At 36.4% G+C, this 19,359-nt stretch overlaps 1 protein-coding gene across 1 annotated transcript in view; it reads right to left on the bottom strand.

The window, feature by feature from the left end:
- Window positions 1-8,795: 8,795 nt before the first annotated feature.
- The window catches only part of CPEB4 (cytoplasmic polyadenylation element binding protein 4), a 476,000-nt gene continuing 465,436 nt past the window's right edge, over window positions 8,796-19,359 (bottom strand). The window contains exons 8-9 of the mRNA XM_053717141.1: window positions 14,892-15,073; window positions 8,796-14,317 (exon numbers count right to left, since the gene is read on the bottom strand). Of these exons, the coding sequence (XP_053573116.1) occupies window positions 14,090-14,317; window positions 14,892-15,073 (410 nt within the window). The 3' untranslated portion in view covers window positions 8,796-14,089. The remainder of the gene's footprint in view (window positions 14,318-14,891; window positions 15,074-19,359) is intronic.

The following is a 19,359-nucleotide window of genomic DNA, read 5'->3' as shown; positions in this document are numbered from 1 at the left end:
GAGCTGACTACAACAGTGCGACTCTTGGCAGGGCCCTCTACCCATTTGATCCCTATAATTGTTTTGTTGTACTCCGCGTTTGTTTATAGCGCTGCGGAATCTGTTGGCACTCTACAAATAACCAATAATAATAATAAGGGAAATAGTAAAAAAAAAAAACTTGGTGGGAGAATAATGGGAGATAGTAATAATACCTCCTGAGGAGATAGCAAACATACATCCCACATGTTTACAATACGCAGGAAATTGTATAACAGGTGGGATAACAAAGGGGATTGCCTAAGAGAGTTTAACATGGGAGGGCAATAATTTAGAGTCATGACACACAGGTTATAGGGACACTCAAGTCAAAATTAAACTTTTATTATTCAGATAGAGCACACAATTTTAAACAACTTTCCTAATTCACTTTCATTATCTAAATGTGCACAATCTTTTTATATGCACACTTTCTGAGGGAACAGCACCTACTGAGAATGTGCAAGATTCATAGAATATATGTATATGCATTTTGTGATTGGCTGATGGCTGTCACATGATGTGCAGTGGGAGGAAAAATAGAACTAACTTTTTTAAAAATTGTTAGAAATAATACTACTACTCATTTGAAATTCAAACTAAGTGCTTTTGCATTCTCTTTTTATTATAAGTGTAATGATTGTGCTCATCTACTGTGTTTAGTAGTCCTTTAAGAAAGAAAGGTGTTTGGTAAGTGCATACACACACCCTGCACCCTTTTTTGTAACTGTATAATTCTGTAACCTCTTAATTTGGACATGTTTTAACCAAAGCATTCTCTATGGTAAAGAACCAAGCAATTAGAAAATAAATTTAGCTGGAAAGTAGATCTTTACCTGGAAAAGGTGGTAATGATTTAATTGTATATCACTGTGTGGTGAGATGACACAGGGTTTTTTTTTATATTTATTACACAACACAGATGACATTATTTCTAGCATATCCAAAGTGAAAGTTGTTCCTGGTGTAATTGGAAGAATCATAGTGCAACAATTGTCTGACTGAAACTGGTGTCTGTGGAAATAACCAAACAAACTGGTCCCCGAAGAGTTAGATAGGTAAGATATCCACCTCAACAGAGAATCTCTTGTTTCCAAGCCCTGATGAATGGCAACATACAAGTATGCATCCTCCCAATTTATAGGAACTGTCAAAAAGTTGTTCAGGGATTTTGGATCCTAAATGTAATTAAAGGTCCTTTCCTTTTTCAGAACTATGAACAGATTGGAGTAAAATGCCTGCCCCTTGCTGCCCAACTGGAACTGGAGCTCAATCTGTAATCCTCAGATAGAACCCACTGATCTTAAATTAAATTTAGCTCTCCCAGACCTCCTGATGCCATGTAAAGGAAAAAAAAAATGTCCTGCTCAAAGACCAGACGTTCATGCAGACATGTACCAAGACCATCCCAACTTCAGATCTTTAGAGCTTTCCATAAAAAAAAGAAAAAACAAAAAAATAATTTATGTAAGAACTTACCTGATTAAATTAATTTCTTTCATATTGGCAAGAGTCCATGAGCTAGTGACGTATGGGATACACAATCCTACCAGGAGGGGCAAAGTTTCCCAAACCTCAAAATGCCTATAAATACACCCCCCTCACCGCACCCACAATTTAGTTTAAAGAATAGCCAAGTAGTGGGGTGATAAAGAAAGGAGAAAAAAGCATCAACAATAGAATTTGGAAATAATTGAGCTTTATACAAAAAATCATAACCACCATAAAAAGGGTGGGTCTCATGGACTCTTGCCAATATGAAAGAAATGAATTTATCAGGTAAGTTCTTACATAAATTATGTTTTCTTTCATGTAATTGGCAAGAGTCCATGAGCTAGTGACGAATGGCATAGTAATACCCAAGATGTGGGACTCCACAGAAGAGTCACTAGAGAGGGAGGGATAAAATAATAACAGCCATTTTCCGCTGGAAAAAAAAAAAATCCACAACCCAAAATATAAGTTTATTCTCATAAATGAAAAGAAAAAACTTAAACATAAGCAGAGGAATCAATCTGAAAAATCTGCCTGAAAAAACTTTTCTACCAAAAACTGCTTCCGAAGAAGCAAATACATCAAAACGGTAGAATTTAGTAAATGTATGCAAAGAAGATCAAGTTGCTGCTTTGCAAATCTGATCAACTGAAACTTCATTCTTAAAAGCCCACGAAGTGGAGACTGATCTAGTAGAATGAGCTGTAATTCACTGAGGCGGGCCTGACCCGACTCCAAATAAGCCTGATGAATCAAAAGCTTTAACCAAGATGCAAAGGAAATGGCAGAAGCCCTGACCTTTCCTAGAACCAGAAAAGATAACAAATAGACTAGAAGTCTTCCTGAAGTCTTTAGTAACTTCAACATAATATTTCAAAGCTCCTACCACATCCAAAGAATGTAAGGATCGCTCCAAATAGTTCTTAGGATTAGGACACAAATAAGGGACAACAATTTCTCTATTAATGTTGTTAGAATTCACAACCTTAGGTAGAAATTTAAATAAAGTCCGCAAAACTGCCTTATCCTGATAGAAAATCAGAAAAGGAGATTCACAAGAAAGAGCAGATAATTCGGAAACTCTTCTAGCAGAAAAGATGGCCAAAAGGTACAACACTTTCAAGGAAAGTAGTTTAATGCCCAAAGAATGCATAGGCTCAAACGGAGGAGCCTATAAAGCCTTCAAAACCAAATTAAGACTCCAAGGAGGAGAGATTGATTTAATGACAGGATTGATACGGACCAAAGCCTGTACAAAACAGTGAATAGCTTAGCAATCTTTCTGTGAAATAAAACAGAAAGAGCAGAGATTTGTCCCTTTAAGGAACTTGCAGACAAACCCTTATCCAAACCATCCTGAAGAAACTGTAAAATTCTAGGAATTCTAAAAGAATGCCAGTAAATTTATGAGAACACCATGAAATATAAGTCTTCTAAACTCGATAATGAAGCTTCCTAGAAACAGATTTACGAGCCTGTAACATAGTATTAATCACTGAGTCAGAGAAACCTCTATGACTAAGCACTAGGCGTTCAATTTTCATACCTTCAAATTTAATGATTTGAGATCCTGATTTAAAAACGGACCTTGAGACAGAAGGTCTGGCCTTAATGGAAGTGGCCAAGGTTGGCAACTGGATATCCGAACAAGATCCGCATACCAAAACCTGTGAGACCATGCTGGAGCTACCAGCAACACAAACGATTGTTCCATGATGATTTTGAAGATCACTTTTGGAAGAACTAGAGGCGAGGAAATATAAGCAGGTTGGTAACACCAAGGAACTGTTAACGCATCCACCGCTTCCGCCTGAGGATCCCTGGACCTGGACAGGTACCTGGGTAGTTTCTTGTTTAGATGGGAAGCCGTCAAATCTATTTCTGGAAGACCCCACATCTGAACAATCTGAGAAAACACATCTGGATGGAGGGACCACTCCCCCGGATGTAAAATCTGACAGCTGAGATAATCCGCTTCCCAATTGTTTATACCTGGGATACTGCAGAAATTAGACAGGAGCTGGATTCCGCCCAACATAGTATCCAAAATACTTCTTTCATAGCTTGGGGACTGTGAGTCCCACCCTGATGATTGACATATGCCACAGTTGTGATATTGTCTGTCTGAAAACAAATGAATGGTTCTCTCTTCAACAGAGGCCAAAACTGAAGAGCCCTGAAAATAGCACGGAGTTCTAAAATATTGATTGGTAACCTCGCCTCTTGAGATTTCCAAACCCCTTGTGCTGTCAGAGATCCCCAGACAGCTCCCCAACCAGAAAGACTTGCATCTGTTGTGATCACAGTCCAGGTTGTACGAACAAAAGAGGCCCCTTGAACTATACGATGGTGATTTAACCACCAAGTCAGAGAGAGTCGAACATTGGGATTTAAGGATATTAATTTTGATGTATTTGAATAATCCCTGCACCATTGGTTTAGCATACAAAGCTGGAGAGGTCTCATATGAAAACGAGCAAAGGGAATCGTGTCCGATGCTGCAGTCATGAGACCAAAAACTTCCATGCACATAGCTACTGAAGGGAATGATTGAGACTGAAGGTTCCGACAAGCTGAAACCAATTTTAATTGTCTCTTGTCTGTTAGAGACAGAGTCATGGACACTGAATCTATCTGGAAACCTAAAAAGGTGACCCTTGTCTGAGGAATCAAATAACTTTTTGGTAAATTGATCCTCCAAGCATGTCTTTGAAGAAACAACACTAGTTGATTTGTGTGAGATTTTGCAGAATGTAAAGACTGAGCTAGTACCAAGATATCGTCCAAATAAGGAAACACCCTAATACCCCGTTCTTTGATTACAGAGAGTAGGGCACGAGAACCTTTGAAAAGATTCATGGAGCTGTCACTAGGCCAAATGGAAGAGCGACAAATTGTTAATGCTTGTCTAGAAAAGAGAATCTCAGAAACTGATAGTGGTCTGGATGAATTGGAATATGAAGATATGCATCCTGTACGTCTATTGTGGACATATAATGCCCTTGCTGAACAAAAGGCAGAATAGTCACCATTTTGAAAGTTGGCACTCTTACATAACGAATCAAAATTTTCAGATCCAGAACTGGCCTGAATGAATTTTCTTTCTTTGGGACAATGAATAGATTTGAATAAAACCCCAGACCCTGTTCCTGAAACTGAACTGGTATGATTACCCCTGAAAGCTCCAGGTCTGAAACACACTTCAGAAAAGCCTGAGCCTTTACTGGATTTGCTGGGATGCATGAGAGAAAAAATCTTCTCACAAGAGGTCTTACTATGAATCCTATTTGGTACCCTTGAGAGACAATATTCTGAATCCATTGATTTTGGACAGAATATGCCCAAATGTTTTGGAAGAATCTTAATCTGCCCCCTACCAGCTGAGCTGGCATGAGGGCCGCACCTTCATGCAGACTTGGGAGCTGGCTTTGGTTTCTTTAATGATTTGGATTTACTCCAACCTGAAGAAGGTTTCCAATTGGAACCAGATTCTTTGGGGGAAGGATTAGGTTTCTGTTCCTTATTTTGTCAAAAGGAATGAAAACTGTTAGAAGCTTTAGATTTACCCTTAGGTCTTTTATCCTGAGGCAAAAAAACTCCCTGCCCCCCAGTGACAGTTGAAATAGTCAAATCCAACTGAGAACCAAATAACTTATTACCTTGGAAAGAAAGAGATAGTAATCTAGACTTGGATACCATGTCAGCATTCCAATATTTGAGCCACAAAGCTCTTCTATCTAAAATAACTAAAGACATAGATTTAACATCAATTTTGATGATATAAAAAATGGCATCACAGATAAAATGATTAGCATGTTGAAGCAAGCGAACAATGCTAGACAAATCAAGATCCATTTCCTGTTGCGCTAAACTTTCCAACCAAAATGTTAATGCAGCTGCAATATCAGCCATAGAAATGGCAGGCATGAGAAGATAGCCAGAATATAAATAAGCTTTCCTTAGATAAGATTCAAGTTTCCTATCTAGAGGTCTTTAAAGGGACATTATACACTCATTTTTTCTTTGCATAAATGTTTTGTAGATAATCTATTTATATAGCCCATAAAGTTTTTTTTTTTAAATTAATGTATAGTTTTGCTTATTTTTAAATAACATTGCTCTGATTTTCAGACTCCTAACCAAGCCCCAAAGTTTTATGTGAATACGCTCGACTACCTACTCCAGCTTGCTCCTGTTTGTGTAAAGGGTCTTTTCATATGCAAAAGAAGGGGGAGGGGGGAGTGTCTTATTTGCCACTTGCAGTGGGCTTTCCAGCTACCTTTTCAACAGAGCCAAAGTGACAGCTTCTAAGTAAGTTTTTAAACAGTTTTATACTGAATTTTTATATCAGTATCTGTGCATATTATTCTTTATAGTAGTGTCTATTACATGCAGTTATATGAAAATGAGTGTATACTGTCCCTTTAAAAGAAGTACTATCTTACATAGGAATAGTAGTACGTTTAACAAGAGTAGAAATAGCCCCATCAACTTTGGGGATCTTTTCCCAAAACTCCAATCTAACTGCTGGCAAAGGATATGATTTTTTTAAACCTTGAAGAAGGAATAAAAGTAGTACCAGGCCTATTCCATTCCTTAGAAACCACAGTAGGTTTATAAACAGAATTTAAATGTTTGCTAGTTTTAATATCAAGAGGACTAGTTTCCTCAATATCCAATGTAATCAAAACCTCTTTTAACAAGGAACAAATATACTCCATTTTAAATAAATAAGTAGATTTGTCAGTGTCAATATCTGAGGATCTTCTGAATCAGATAGATCCTCATCAGAGGAGGATAATTCAGTATGTTGTCGGTCATTTGAAAATTCATCAACTTTATGAGAAGTTTAAAAGACCTTTTACATTTATTAAAAGGCGGGATAGCAGACAAATTGAAGTGAAAAAACAAGTACTGTGGGTGCCTTAAAGGGCAGGTCAAAAAAATATATGAGTTGATTATGTCCTAATACATATGAAAAAAATCTTTTAACAAATGATAGGTAAATGATCAAGAGAAAAAAAAAATCTTTTAACAAATGATATGTAAATGATCAAGAAAAAATAAATAATAAAAATAAATAAATCAACAGCCAATTGAAATGAATGTTAAAATATAATTTAATTAGACTTTACTAAATGTATTAAAAGAGTTGTAAGCGAAATAATTCATACAATGAGATAAATATAAAAAGGCAATACTAAATGTACATAAATAAATGCATAAAACTTGTTTGTATAAAATAAGTGATTCTCTGTAAGTGACCTATCTATGTAGAGAGAAGACCTCTAAAGACACTTCAAAATACTTAGCCTCTGCTGCAGACAGGGTTAAGGAAGCAAAAAAGCAGTACTAATGAGAAAAAAACGAATCCTGGTGATTTAAGCAAAATAACAATGAGCTGCAACAATGATGCTCAATTCAATTTCAAAGTTTTAGGATTGGTGTAAAACGACAATCCTGCGCAGGTTATAGCCGAGAAGAAATAGTACCTTAATTTGTTCAGGAGCTCCAAGTGTTTTTGTAATCCAGTGTAGCAGTTATACCGCCAGCATGAAACAGCTCTGGGAACCCTCTGTGTGTGATGGGAAGAAAGCCGCCAAGCTCCTCTCCCCTACAAACTCTGGAATTCCACCCTCAGCTGTGTGATGTCCGTTTGTTGCAGACAAAGCCTTCTGAATCGCATCAGCAATAAAATCTTTTATATTCACAGGTATATCATGTACATTAGATGTTGAAGGAACAACAGGCATTGTACTATTACTGATGGACACCTTACCTGAATGTAAAAATGTAAAAGCTTATCATGGCAACTATTACATACCACAGCTGGAGATATAATCTCCACAAATTTACAACAGATGCACTTACTTTGGTAGAACTGTTATCAGGCAGGAGGGTTCCAACAGTGGTTTCTGAGACAGGATCAGATTGAGACATCTTGCAAATGTAAGAGAAAAAAACAACATATAAAGCAAACTTATCAATTTCCTTATATGGCAGTTTCAGGAATGGGAAAAAATGCAAACAGCATAGCCCTCTGATATAGAAAAAGGCAAGAGGCATATAGGAATGGGGTTTAAAAAAAAGAAATTATTTGGCGCCAAGTATGACGCACAACGCAAACTGAACTTTTTTATGGCACTAACAACATCCGCAAATGACACACTTGCGTCATTGTAGACGCAACCTTGTGCAAGGAACTCAGAGTCAACTAAGACGCCGGAAATTATGAATTTGCGTCATCGGACATACCTTCATGCCAAAAAAATTCTCGCTCCAAGAATGACGCAATAAACTTTGGCATTTTGCACCCTTGCGAGCCTAAATTTGCCCGTGAAATTTAATGAAAAAGCAGTCAATTGAAAAAAAGACTATACCCTAGGTAAGAAAAATATTTTCCTAAATATGTTTTTTCCCCAAATATGAAAATGATAGTCTGCAAAAGGAAATATACATAAACTTGACTCATGGCAAATAAAGGTACAATACATATATTTAGAACTTATTATGAACATATATTAATGCATAAAGTGCAAAACCATAGCTGAGAGTGTCTTAAGTAATGAAAACATACTTACTGAAAGACACCCATCCACATATAGCAGATAGCCAAACCAGTACTGAAACAGTTATCAGTAGAGGTAATGGAATATGAGAGTATATCGTCAATCTGAATAAGGGAGGTAGGAGGTGAATCTCTACGACCGATAACAGAGAACCTATGAAATAGATCTTCCGCGAGGAAAACCATTGCATTCAATAGGTGATACTCCCTTCACATTCCTCTGACATTCACTGTACTCAGAGAAATCGGGCTTCAAAATGCTGAGAAGCACATATCAACGTAGAAATCTTAGCACAAACTTACTTCACCACCTCCATAGGAGGCAAAGTTTGTAAAACTGAATTGTGGGTGTGGTGTGGGGTGTATTTATAGGCTTTTTGAGGTTTGGGAAACTTTGCCCCTCCTGGTAGGATTGTATATCCCATACGTCACTAGCTCATGGACACTTGCCAATTACAAGAAAGAAAAACCTTCTCTTAGGCACCTTATAAGCTGACCAGGATGTTGGCAAATGTGGCACCTTTGCACTGAGATCATCTCAACAGCTACATCAAAAAGAAAGCCTATCTTAAGCAATCTTAATAAGCTTAACGTATATGTTCATGATTTTATATATATATATATATATATATATATATATACACACTTATACTGTACAGTACTTATAACTCTCTTGCACAGGAAAAATGAAATAAATAAAACACTTGTAAATAAATTCAGAGTTAAAAGTTTTATTCATTCAACATCTCACATTACAAATATTTAAAAATTATATGCATACTTGTATAAATAGTCATTTGCAAACTATTTAATAACATTAATTTTTCACTAGCACTTCAACAAATGAACTCTTTAAAAAAGGAACTTGTGTTATATAACTTAATTAGAGAAGAACATACAAAAATATGAACTTAAACGTGAAAATGATTTTAATAAAAAATGAATTACCTTTATTTAAAATGGTATAATAAATACTACAACCTCCCCATACACAGTAAAAACTATGTGTAAATTCAGCCAGTGGTACAATTAACTGACATACTTAAATAACTTTTAATTCCTTCTGATAAATGAGCAATACACTGAAAAAAGATAACATTAGGGTTTAGTAAAAACTAGACACTTACTTGTTAATAGTTTCACTTCCAAAAAAATATAACAAAGGAATCTGATGAAAATTATAAAAACGAATTATGCTTTCAAATTTAAAAATATAAAAAATAAAACAGTTGAATACAATATAGTCCCAATTCTTACAATGTAATCAATCACAGTAGTTTTAACCCTTGTTTAGCTGGAGGAGCTTGAATCACACATACCCCAGGCTCCTCCAGTGTACCAAAGGTTAAAAAAGGTAACAAAACGCCAATGACCAAAACCTCTTTTTATTAATTTTTTTAAAAAATAATCTCAGTTTTACATTAGTAGAAAGATTGATTTCTAATTCTTTTCTTTAGAAACACCAGCAAGAAAGAGGATTACTATAACAGTAGAAAACGACATATTTTAAATGCCTGCAATTAAAAACAATGAAGAATTACACTGCAAAGATCTTTCAAAAGTCAGAAATAAGTATTGCACATAACAACTTGAAGTTCAACTTGCCACAATTTATCACATTCAAGTTTTAAATCACCTTTTAACAGAAGGCTTATCTCTTCAAAATAATAAAAGAGAAGGTGGGATTATCAAGTCTTTCCAACAGCATTCTTTCTAAAATGCTAGTAATTCACTGCAAACATTTTTTTTATCTTGCATTATGCAGAGGTCTGTGTATGGAGAAGTATATACTAGGCCAAAGCATTAGGCAGTGAGGGTTTCATTATGTTAACAAATCGGTAACATAGTTTGTTCTACAGTGAAGAAAATAACTATGTTAACTCCCTGTGATGTGATGCTTCAACACATTTTTCTGCTTAAGGTGCCAGCACATCACTGTCTTGTAGGCCCATTCAGCAGAAAGCAGGTTTTGTTTTTTAAACAAAATAAAATGAAAAAATAAAATATCTTGGCATGTGTAGGGATTCAAAGAACTTATGCTATATATCACATGCTTTTCCCCAGCTAACACACTGAGGTGCCAACCATGGGCCTGAAAGGCAATCGATTATCTAATAGCATACAATAATAAAGCCACATATCCATGTAACTGCAACCCTGAATGCAGAGTTAGTCCATGGTACTTTATCCTCTGTAAATTAAAGTGTTACCAAGTCATCTGTAAACACGCTTTTCACACAATAACAACAAGTGAATATTAGTAGAATAACAATATTTTCCCTTATATTAGTCATGCATACTAACATTACACATCTGGAACCAGAAAACCTGGTTATTTATGAATTCATCTTTTTTTTAAACTGCAGTCATATATCTGCATTAAAACACCTAACATTAATTTTATTAATATTTAAAATGGCTAAACATTCACCAAAAAATTCTGCAACCGTGTATAGTTTTATTTTTTTTTAAATATGAAACATGAAGCTGAGTACATTTTCTGTTGTTACTTTACTATTAAGTTTCTATACTACTTTTTGTTTATTTAAGGGACTAAAGGACAAGATTAAATTGTCATGTTCATGCTGTTTTTTTTTTTTAAATCTCAAGATTACATCTAATAAATTTATTAAAATAAACAAACACCGTTTGGTGTGGGCTAAGATGTCTGAAGCCACATGCTTTTGATTCTCTGCAGATTCTAAAGTAGCATTACCAGTGCACAACATCCATCATTCAAAATGTATGCAGAGCACTGAAATGTATAAAAAGCAGAATATAAGAAAATAAAAATTTATTAAAATTATTTATCTTAAAAAATGAAGTTATATGAAGTTCTCTCCGTAATAAAAGTACAAAAAGCTACTCTTTGCAATATGAAAAATTGAGGTATTGCATAAAGAGATATCCCGCCAGTGAAAAGTGGGCCTAAATGCTCACTGCTGGAAACATAAGATATATAAAATTAGTGCATAACAAGTGTACAATATGTGCATGACAAAAATAAGTTAGCTACAAAAACACTGTACCGAAATTCAGCAGGTCATGTACAAAGGGAAATAAAAAGAAAATATTCTTCAAAGCTAGCTTCCAAACAGTGTTATCTATCTGGAGGGTTAACCTTTTCCCTGCAGTGTTGAAGGCTTCAGAGACATTTCCAGCCTCCAAGTAGTTTACTCCATTATAGAAGAGACATCTGCAGTTCACTGCAGAACATTATGGTGCCCATATTTGGGCAGCGAAAAGGTTAATTCATTGCCACTGTTTACTGGTAGGACTGGCACTCTAGCACACCCCAAGCCACCTACAAACACTCCCAAAGCATAAGAAGTCTAAAACAATCCTTCTGGAGTTGTGAGAATTATTTGACCAGATGTATATAAGAGCACCCAATGTATATTTTTTGTTGTTGTTGTAGTTCAGGGGTTGATTTAAAGAGCAGCTTGCTTATCTACACAACAGAGTCATTCAGCATGTCTCCATTTTGGACTTTATCTTGTACCATTAACCCCTATGTTGCAAAAATCCTATTTAAACAGGACACTCTGGTTGTGCTAAACTTACAGATGCATTGAACAATAATGCAAAGACTAAAAAAATATGGACAGCATGAGCTTTATTTATGACAACTTTTATGTCCTCCTCTGTAATGAGTTTCCATCTGGAAGGAGAAAATTGAATTAGATGGGAGAAATGGGCCTTAAATTCAAGCAATAAGCAGCAGAGAAGTAAGTCTTTGGTTTTAATATCTATTATAATAAAATAGAATGTTTAGACTCAAATGTGCCATTTTCGGAACATTCATATCCAGTTATAGGGACTATATGCCTACAGCTATAATAAATCATAACTCTTTAGTAGTCAAACTGTTGCAATGAACTACAAACTTTTTTAAGTAAGAAAATTTAAATAAAGTCAAACTAAAACAATTTAGATTTACATTTATGTATATAAAGATCTTAAAACATCACAACAAGAATGCTTCTGTATTTTGCACATGCAATAATTATCTTCATGCGTGTAAGGATACATTATGTAAAAATGTAATATAGCTCTGTTTCAAATAACATTGTGCATGAATTATTGATTGCAAAATTGGGTGGTTATATAATAAATACAGAAAAATAGCTATAACATTTTATTTAATAATGATATCTTAAATGCAGAAGAAATTAACCTAACAAAACCATTTCTATAGTTTAGCATTTGTAGTTAGGGAGACAAATCTGCTCCATCAAGCATACTTTTTGCTTGGATTGTATTAAATTATGATTTTATTATTTTACACCTATAAATGTATATCTACGAAGGATGTAACACATATTTACTAATGAATCCATATATTCTAATTAGAAAGTGTTCTCTCATTTTGCTCCAATAGGACAAACAATGCTCTGCAACATTGTGTGTGATCTTTCTAGCACTGAAACATTTAAGGCATACATAGGTTATTTTGGGGTAAAAGCAGCTTGATGCCTTTACTGCCAAAACATTGCAACTTCCAAAAAGTTATTTATTTTATAAGCAGCAACTATACTGCAGCGTTGTGCTTGTGATTACAACTTGCTGTGTAAAGTGCAATTATATCCAGCCAAGAGATCATAGTTTAAGCACTAGGACCTTTTGGGAGTCTAACCAAGCAGACATATTTTAATGCAGATAAGTGTTATCTCTACTTTACAACACATAGCAGGCATGTAAAGTGTGTGTGTGACTGTGTGTGTGTTCTTTGCAAACAAGAATCATTTATCAACTCATTCACCTACACTGGAACCTAAAACAATATGATAAATAACAATTATAACAAGTAAATGTTGTGATATCCAGAGTGACCGTATATTTAGGCAGCAAAGGGGTTAAGCATAAGAATGGGCTCTTCTTCCAGAGTGAAAAACTCAAGACTGAAGTAAAACATCTATAACTCCATACTTGAGGTATCTTTCAAGTTTTGTGTGCCAAAATGGAGAACAAAGCTGGCACCTGACATAAGCAAATTAGGACTTTAGATATATATTAAGCATCAAAAAATAAAAAATCTATACATTTGTTCTTTCAAAGATTAAATTCCTGCCTTTTATTTATCTTATTTCATTGAGCTTTGGTAGGAGTTAGGATGGAGGGGGTAGGGGCTATGACTGACTGTGGTTTTCTCTTATAATATTTTTTTAAAAACTTTTTTTTTTCACTGAAAAAATAAATAAATAAGTGCACTCCCCTCAGTAGTAACTTCACTCAACATTTACATTCTTAAAAAGCTTAATGCAAATAGCTCATTGTTAAAATACTTCAGAGCTATAAAAGATTTAGCCAGTTCTGTAGATGTGAGCAAACATGAAAAAAATATATATATAAATATTTCTAAGTATTGGAGGCATCTGCCATTTTTGGAGCCTTCAACTTCTCCCAAAGGATTGTATAAAGGAATTTACAATATGGTTTTAAACTTTGCTCATACACTTTGCTTTAATAGGCAACTGCTAACTTTTCCTACTATATGTTAAAAAATAAGAAAAAATAATAAATAGAAAATAAAAAACTCCCCCAGTAAAAAATAAGCTGTGTCAAACAGACCCATAGTGTTATGGTTGTTGCATGGTTACATTAACAGTATTCTTATGTTACTTTCTATTTAACAATAATTTAATTAAAAAAAATACTCTTATTTTTCACCTTTAAACTATTTTTGAAATAAAAAAAAATATATATATATATTAATATTAATTGTTGCACAGTCTCCCTGCTCCCTTGGTTTTCAATGAGGACAGCATGAAACTTGCATGCATTAGAGTGATATTGTTATGAACATAAAAGGTGTTCCAATACAGTTCTCAATGACACAATACTCTACAAAATACCTATGGTGTAGGTCATTCTTTCATTATACAATTGTTAAAATACAGACTACAACAAGAGGACATGCGTTGCTTAAAATGGCAGCAGGGAGGAAGGTTAAGAACAGAAGAGTGCACTTATTTGGATGCTTGCATGATGAGCTAAGCAACAGATTGCTCAATTCCAGCGGAATGAAATATGCCTTGGGCGATCTCCTCCCTCCTTCACAAGTGGCTTGTGGAACTCCCGGCCTGCACGTGAGTGGATAGCAGCCCAGCAATATTCACAGTAATACTGCAGACAGGTAACGTTAGCACAGAAGAATGGAGCAAACTTGCCACTGCAGCGAGCACCCTGACACTCATCACACAGCTGGTCATCCAAGACATATGGCTTGACTTCCACCTATTTTTATAGAAATGAGGAGGATGTTTGAATAAAATTGTTAAATAAATCATGACAGTCATTTGATATTATTCTTAGGCAAACCTAGCTCACTTTAAAAACAGACTATATGAGACAATAGTATATACAGTATATATATGTATATCTATATATATATATATATATATATATATATATATATATATATATATATATATATATTACTTGCTCAAAGTATATCTCGATGAGCCATGCTGATATGCAGCTTTTCCTTCACTGACAATGAATGCCACCCCCATCTAATTAAAGGGCCATAAACCCAATGTTATAAAGAAGCATTTTATGGTGGTCCCAAACAACTATATCTCCCTATTTGGATAATATCCAATAACCCACATGTTAGTTGGTCTTTTGAGTTTGTAGCTAAAGCATTGGTGGTCATAATTATTTGAGTAGAATTATTAACACCTATCACTGCACATGTGGAAAATGTTCTAGTGCGGTCCTTTATTTGAAAAGCTTGGCCACTCCTATGTTGGAACCTCAAACAGGTCATAGGACAATATCCTTTAAATTTTAACACACACTGACTCACCCGTTTATCTATTTCTCCATGCTGCAGTTGAACAAAGCGGGCACTGATAGCAGCTATGTAACTCTGTTGATTGGAAAAAGCAACCCGCCCTGCTCCTTTTGGATACTTTAGCTCAGGGTCTGTGTCTATACCTGCGTAGCATACGCCTCCATATAGACGGTCCATGATCATTGCAAGTTCCACTGTAAGAGAGAATTATAAACTATATAATACACTTAAGTTTTCAGAACATTTAAAGGCACTTTCAAGTGCAAAAAAGAAAATAATGTAAATGTATTAGAGCATTTTATTATTGCACTATTGCAGTATAACTATGCCTTTAACCTCTGCAATTATATAGCTCTTTCAATACATTTTATAATTCCTATACACCAATAATCCTAGCAGAAGAGATATAGCCAACCTCCTCCATAAAAGGGATGCCAAAACCTACAGTAGGTTGCACTGTTCCACTGCCAAAGATAGAAGAGGCAGACCTAATGAACACTATACAGGAATTTTGAAAATTTCTTGTCATTTTGGTTCCATCAATCAGCATCTCCTTAGTGAAGGCTATTGCACTACAGCAGACTATTTGTCCAAATTTTGGCATCAGCTGAGCCTAACTGTAGTGTGTGGCGAGGACGAGGCAGTCTTGCTCAAATCTTCCAAAGGAAAGACTTGTTTAAAAATTTTTTTATATATTTTTAAGACCATGTAGTACAGTAAATTATTTTGTGATAAGATTTACCACATATAGATCTGGTGGGACTTATTTATTGACCATTTGCTGAATCACAGACTTGTTTAGTCTTAATTTTCCTGGCAGAAATGGGGACCTGTTAAAATAGTCTGCTTGCTTGCTCTTTATTCCATAAATATTTTTTAATCAAAAGAGAACTTCTTGTACATTCTAGGCATTTTATGTAGCACATTGTAGTCTTGCTAGATAAGACTTGAGATAAGCAAAATGAAGAAAGACAATTTTATTGCATTCAGTTCCAAAAAATTAAGGATAAGTGAACTTTGTTTTAAGACCAGAAATCTTAAACATACTGATCTCCCATAGTAACACAACTATTTGATCAACCTAACATTAGTTGAAATGGCCTGCCATTGAATTTCAGTTTATCCACCAACTAAATGGCATAGATTCGATAAAGCTCGTTAATAAAACTAATACCTTGCTGAAAAAAACTATTTGTTTAATTGACAAGATCAGCTCCATTGACATAAATAAAGCTGCTTTTTTCAATCTCTCCACCATTAACTACCAGGGTAACAGAAATGTTCTAAAAACATAATAAACTAATTAAATCAAAATTAAAAAACATACCAAACAATTTCTATAAAATAATCCAGTCTACTTAAACCCAAGAAAAATAAATTAAAACATGGAGACAATATTGTTAGCTTTGGCATATTGAGACATGACCGTGAGAAGAGATACACTGGCAACTGCATTTTTTAAATCTTGAATGCTCAATGGTAGTTTAGGTGAAAAAACATAATTTATGCTTACCTGATAAATTCCTTTCTTCTGTAGTGTGATCAGTCCACGGGTCATCATTACTTCTGGGATATTACTCCTCCCCAACAGGAAGTGCAAGAGGATTCACCCAGCAGAGCTGCATATAGCTCCTCCCCCCTACGTCACTCCCAGTCATTCGACCAAGGACCAACGAGAAGGAAAAGCCAAGGGTGAAGTGGTGACTGGAGTATAAATTAAAAAATATTTACCTGCCTTAAAAACAGGGCGGGCCGTGGACTGATCACACTACAGAAGAAAGGAATTTATCAGGTAAGCATAAATTATGTTTTCTTCTGTTAAGTGTGATCAGTCCACGGGTCATCATTACTTCTGGGATACCAATACCAAAGCAAAAGTACACGGATGACGGGAGGGATAGGCAGGCTCTTTATACAGAAGGAACCACTGCCTGAAGAACCTTTCTCCCAAAAATAGCCTCCGATGAAGCAAAAGTGTCAAATTTGTAAAATTTGGAAAAAGTATGAAGCGAAGACCAAGTTGCAGCCTTGCAAATCTGTTCAACAGAGGCCTCATTCTTGAAGGCCCAAGTGGAAGCCACAGCTCTAGTAGAATGAGCTGTAATTCTTTCAGGAGGCTGCTGTCCAGCAGTCTCATAAGCTAAACGAATTATGCTACGAAGCCAAAAAGAAAGAGAGGTAGCGGAAGCTTTTTGACCTCTCCTCTGCCCAGAGTAAATGACAAACAGAGAAGACGTTTGTCGAAATTCCTTAGTTGCCTGTAAGTAAAATTTTAGAGCACGGACTACATCCAGGTTGTGCAGTAGACGTTCCTTCTTTGAAGAAGGATTTGGGCATAAAGAAGGAACAACAATCTCTTGATTGATATTCCTGTTAGTAACTACCTTAGGTAAGAACCCAGGTTTAGTACGCAGGACTACCTTATCCGAATGAAAAATCAAATAAGGAGAATCACAATGTAAGGCTGATAATTCAGAGACTCTTCGAGCCGAGGAAATAGCCATTAAAAATAGAACTTTCCAAGATAACAACTTTATATCAATGGAATGAAGGGGTTCAAACGGAACGCCCTGTAAAACATTAAGAACAAGGTTTAAACTCCATGGTGGAGCAACAGTTTTAAACACAGGCTTAATTCTGTCTAAAGCCTGACAAAAAGCCTGGACGTCAGGAACTTCTGAGAGACGTTTGTGTAACAGAATGGACAGAGCTGAGATCTGTCCCTTTAATGAACTAGCAGATAAACCCTTTTCTAAACCTTCTTGTAGAAAAGACAATATCCTAGGAATCCTAACCTTACTCCAAGAGTAACCTTTGGATTCACACCAATATAGGTATTTACGCCATATCTTATGGTAAATCTTTCTGGTAACAGGTTTCCTAGCCTGTATTAAGGTATCAATAACTGACTCAGAAAATCCACGTCTTGATAAAATCAAGCGTTCAATTTCCAAGCAGTCAGCTTCAGAGAAGTTAGATTTTGATGTTTGAAGGGACCCTGTATCAGAAGGTCCTGTTTCAGAGGTAGAGACCAAGGTGGGCAGGATGACATGTCCACCAGGTCTGCATACCAAGTCCTGCGTGGCCACGCAGGTGCTATTAGAATCACTGATGCTCTCTCTTGTTTGATTCTGGCAATCAATCGAGGAAGCAACGGGAAGGGTGGAAACATGTAAGCCATCCTGAAGTCCCAAGGTGCTGTCAGAGCATCTATCAGGACTGCTCCTGGATCCCTGGATCTGGACCCGTAACGAGGAAGCTTTGCGTTCTGTCGAGACGCCATGAGATCTATCTCTGGTTTGCCCCAACGTCGAAGTATTTGGGCAAAGACCTCCGGATGAAGTTCCCACTCCCCCGGATGAAAAGTCTGACGACTTAAGAAATCCGCCTCCCAGTTCTCCACTCCCGGGATGTGGATTGCTGACAGGTGGCAAGAGTGAGACTCTGCCCAGCAAATTATCTTTGATACTTCCATCATAGCTAGGGAGCTTCTTGTCCCTCCCTGATGGTTGATGTAAGCTACAGTCGTGATGTTGTCCGACTGAAACCTGATGAACCCCCGAGTTGTCAACTGGGGCCAAGCCAGGAGGGCATTGAGAACTGCTCTCAATTCCAGAATGTTTATTGGCAGGAGACTCTCCTCCTGACTCCATTGTCCCTGAGCCTTCAGAGAATTCCAGACGGCACCCCAACCTAGAAGGCTGGCGTCTGTTGTTACAATTGTCCAGTCTGGTCTGCTGAATGGCATCCCCCTTTACAGATGTGGCCGAGAAAGCCACCATAGAAGAGAATTTCTGGTCTCTTGATCCAGATTCAGAGAAGGGGATAAGTCTGAGTAATCCCCATTCCACTGACTTAGCATGCACAGTTGCAGTGGTCTGAGGTGTAAGCGTGCAAAGGGTACTATGTCCATTGCCGCTACCATTAAGCCGATTACCTCCATGCATTGAGCCACTGACGGGTGTTGAATGGAATGAAGGGTGCGGCAAGCACTTTGAAGTCTTGTTAGCCTGTCCTCTGTCAGGTAAATCTTCATTTCTACAGAATCTATAAGAGTCCCCAGGAAGGGAACTCTTGTGAGTGGAACGAGTGAACTTTTCTTTTCGTTCACCTTCCATCCATGTGACCTTAGAAATGCCAGCACTAACTCTGTATGAGACTTGGCAGTTTGAAAGCTTGAAGCTTGTATCAGAATGTCGTCTAGGTATGGAGCTACCGAGATTCCCCGCGGTCTTAGTACCGCCAGAAGAGCACCCAGAACCTTTGTGAAGATTCTTGGAGCTGTAGCCAATCCGAATGGAAGAGCCACAAACTGGTAATGCCTGTCTAGGAAGGCAAACCTTAGGTACCGATAATGATCTTTGTGAATCGGTATGTGAAGGTAAGCATCTTTTAAATCTACAGTGGTCATGTATTGACCCTCTTGGATCATAGGTAAAATTGTCCGAATAGTCTCCATCTTGAACGATGGAACTCTTAG

This window comes from Bombina bombina, chromosome 6, assembly GCF_027579735.1.
Source record: "Bombina bombina isolate aBomBom1 chromosome 6, aBomBom1.pri, whole genome shotgun sequence".
Classification (NCBI taxonomy): Eukaryota; Metazoa; Chordata; class Amphibia; order Anura; family Bombinatoridae; genus Bombina; species Bombina bombina.
The sequence above is the reverse complement of the archived record's forward strand: the minus strand, read 5'-3'. Positions and strand labels throughout refer to the sequence as shown.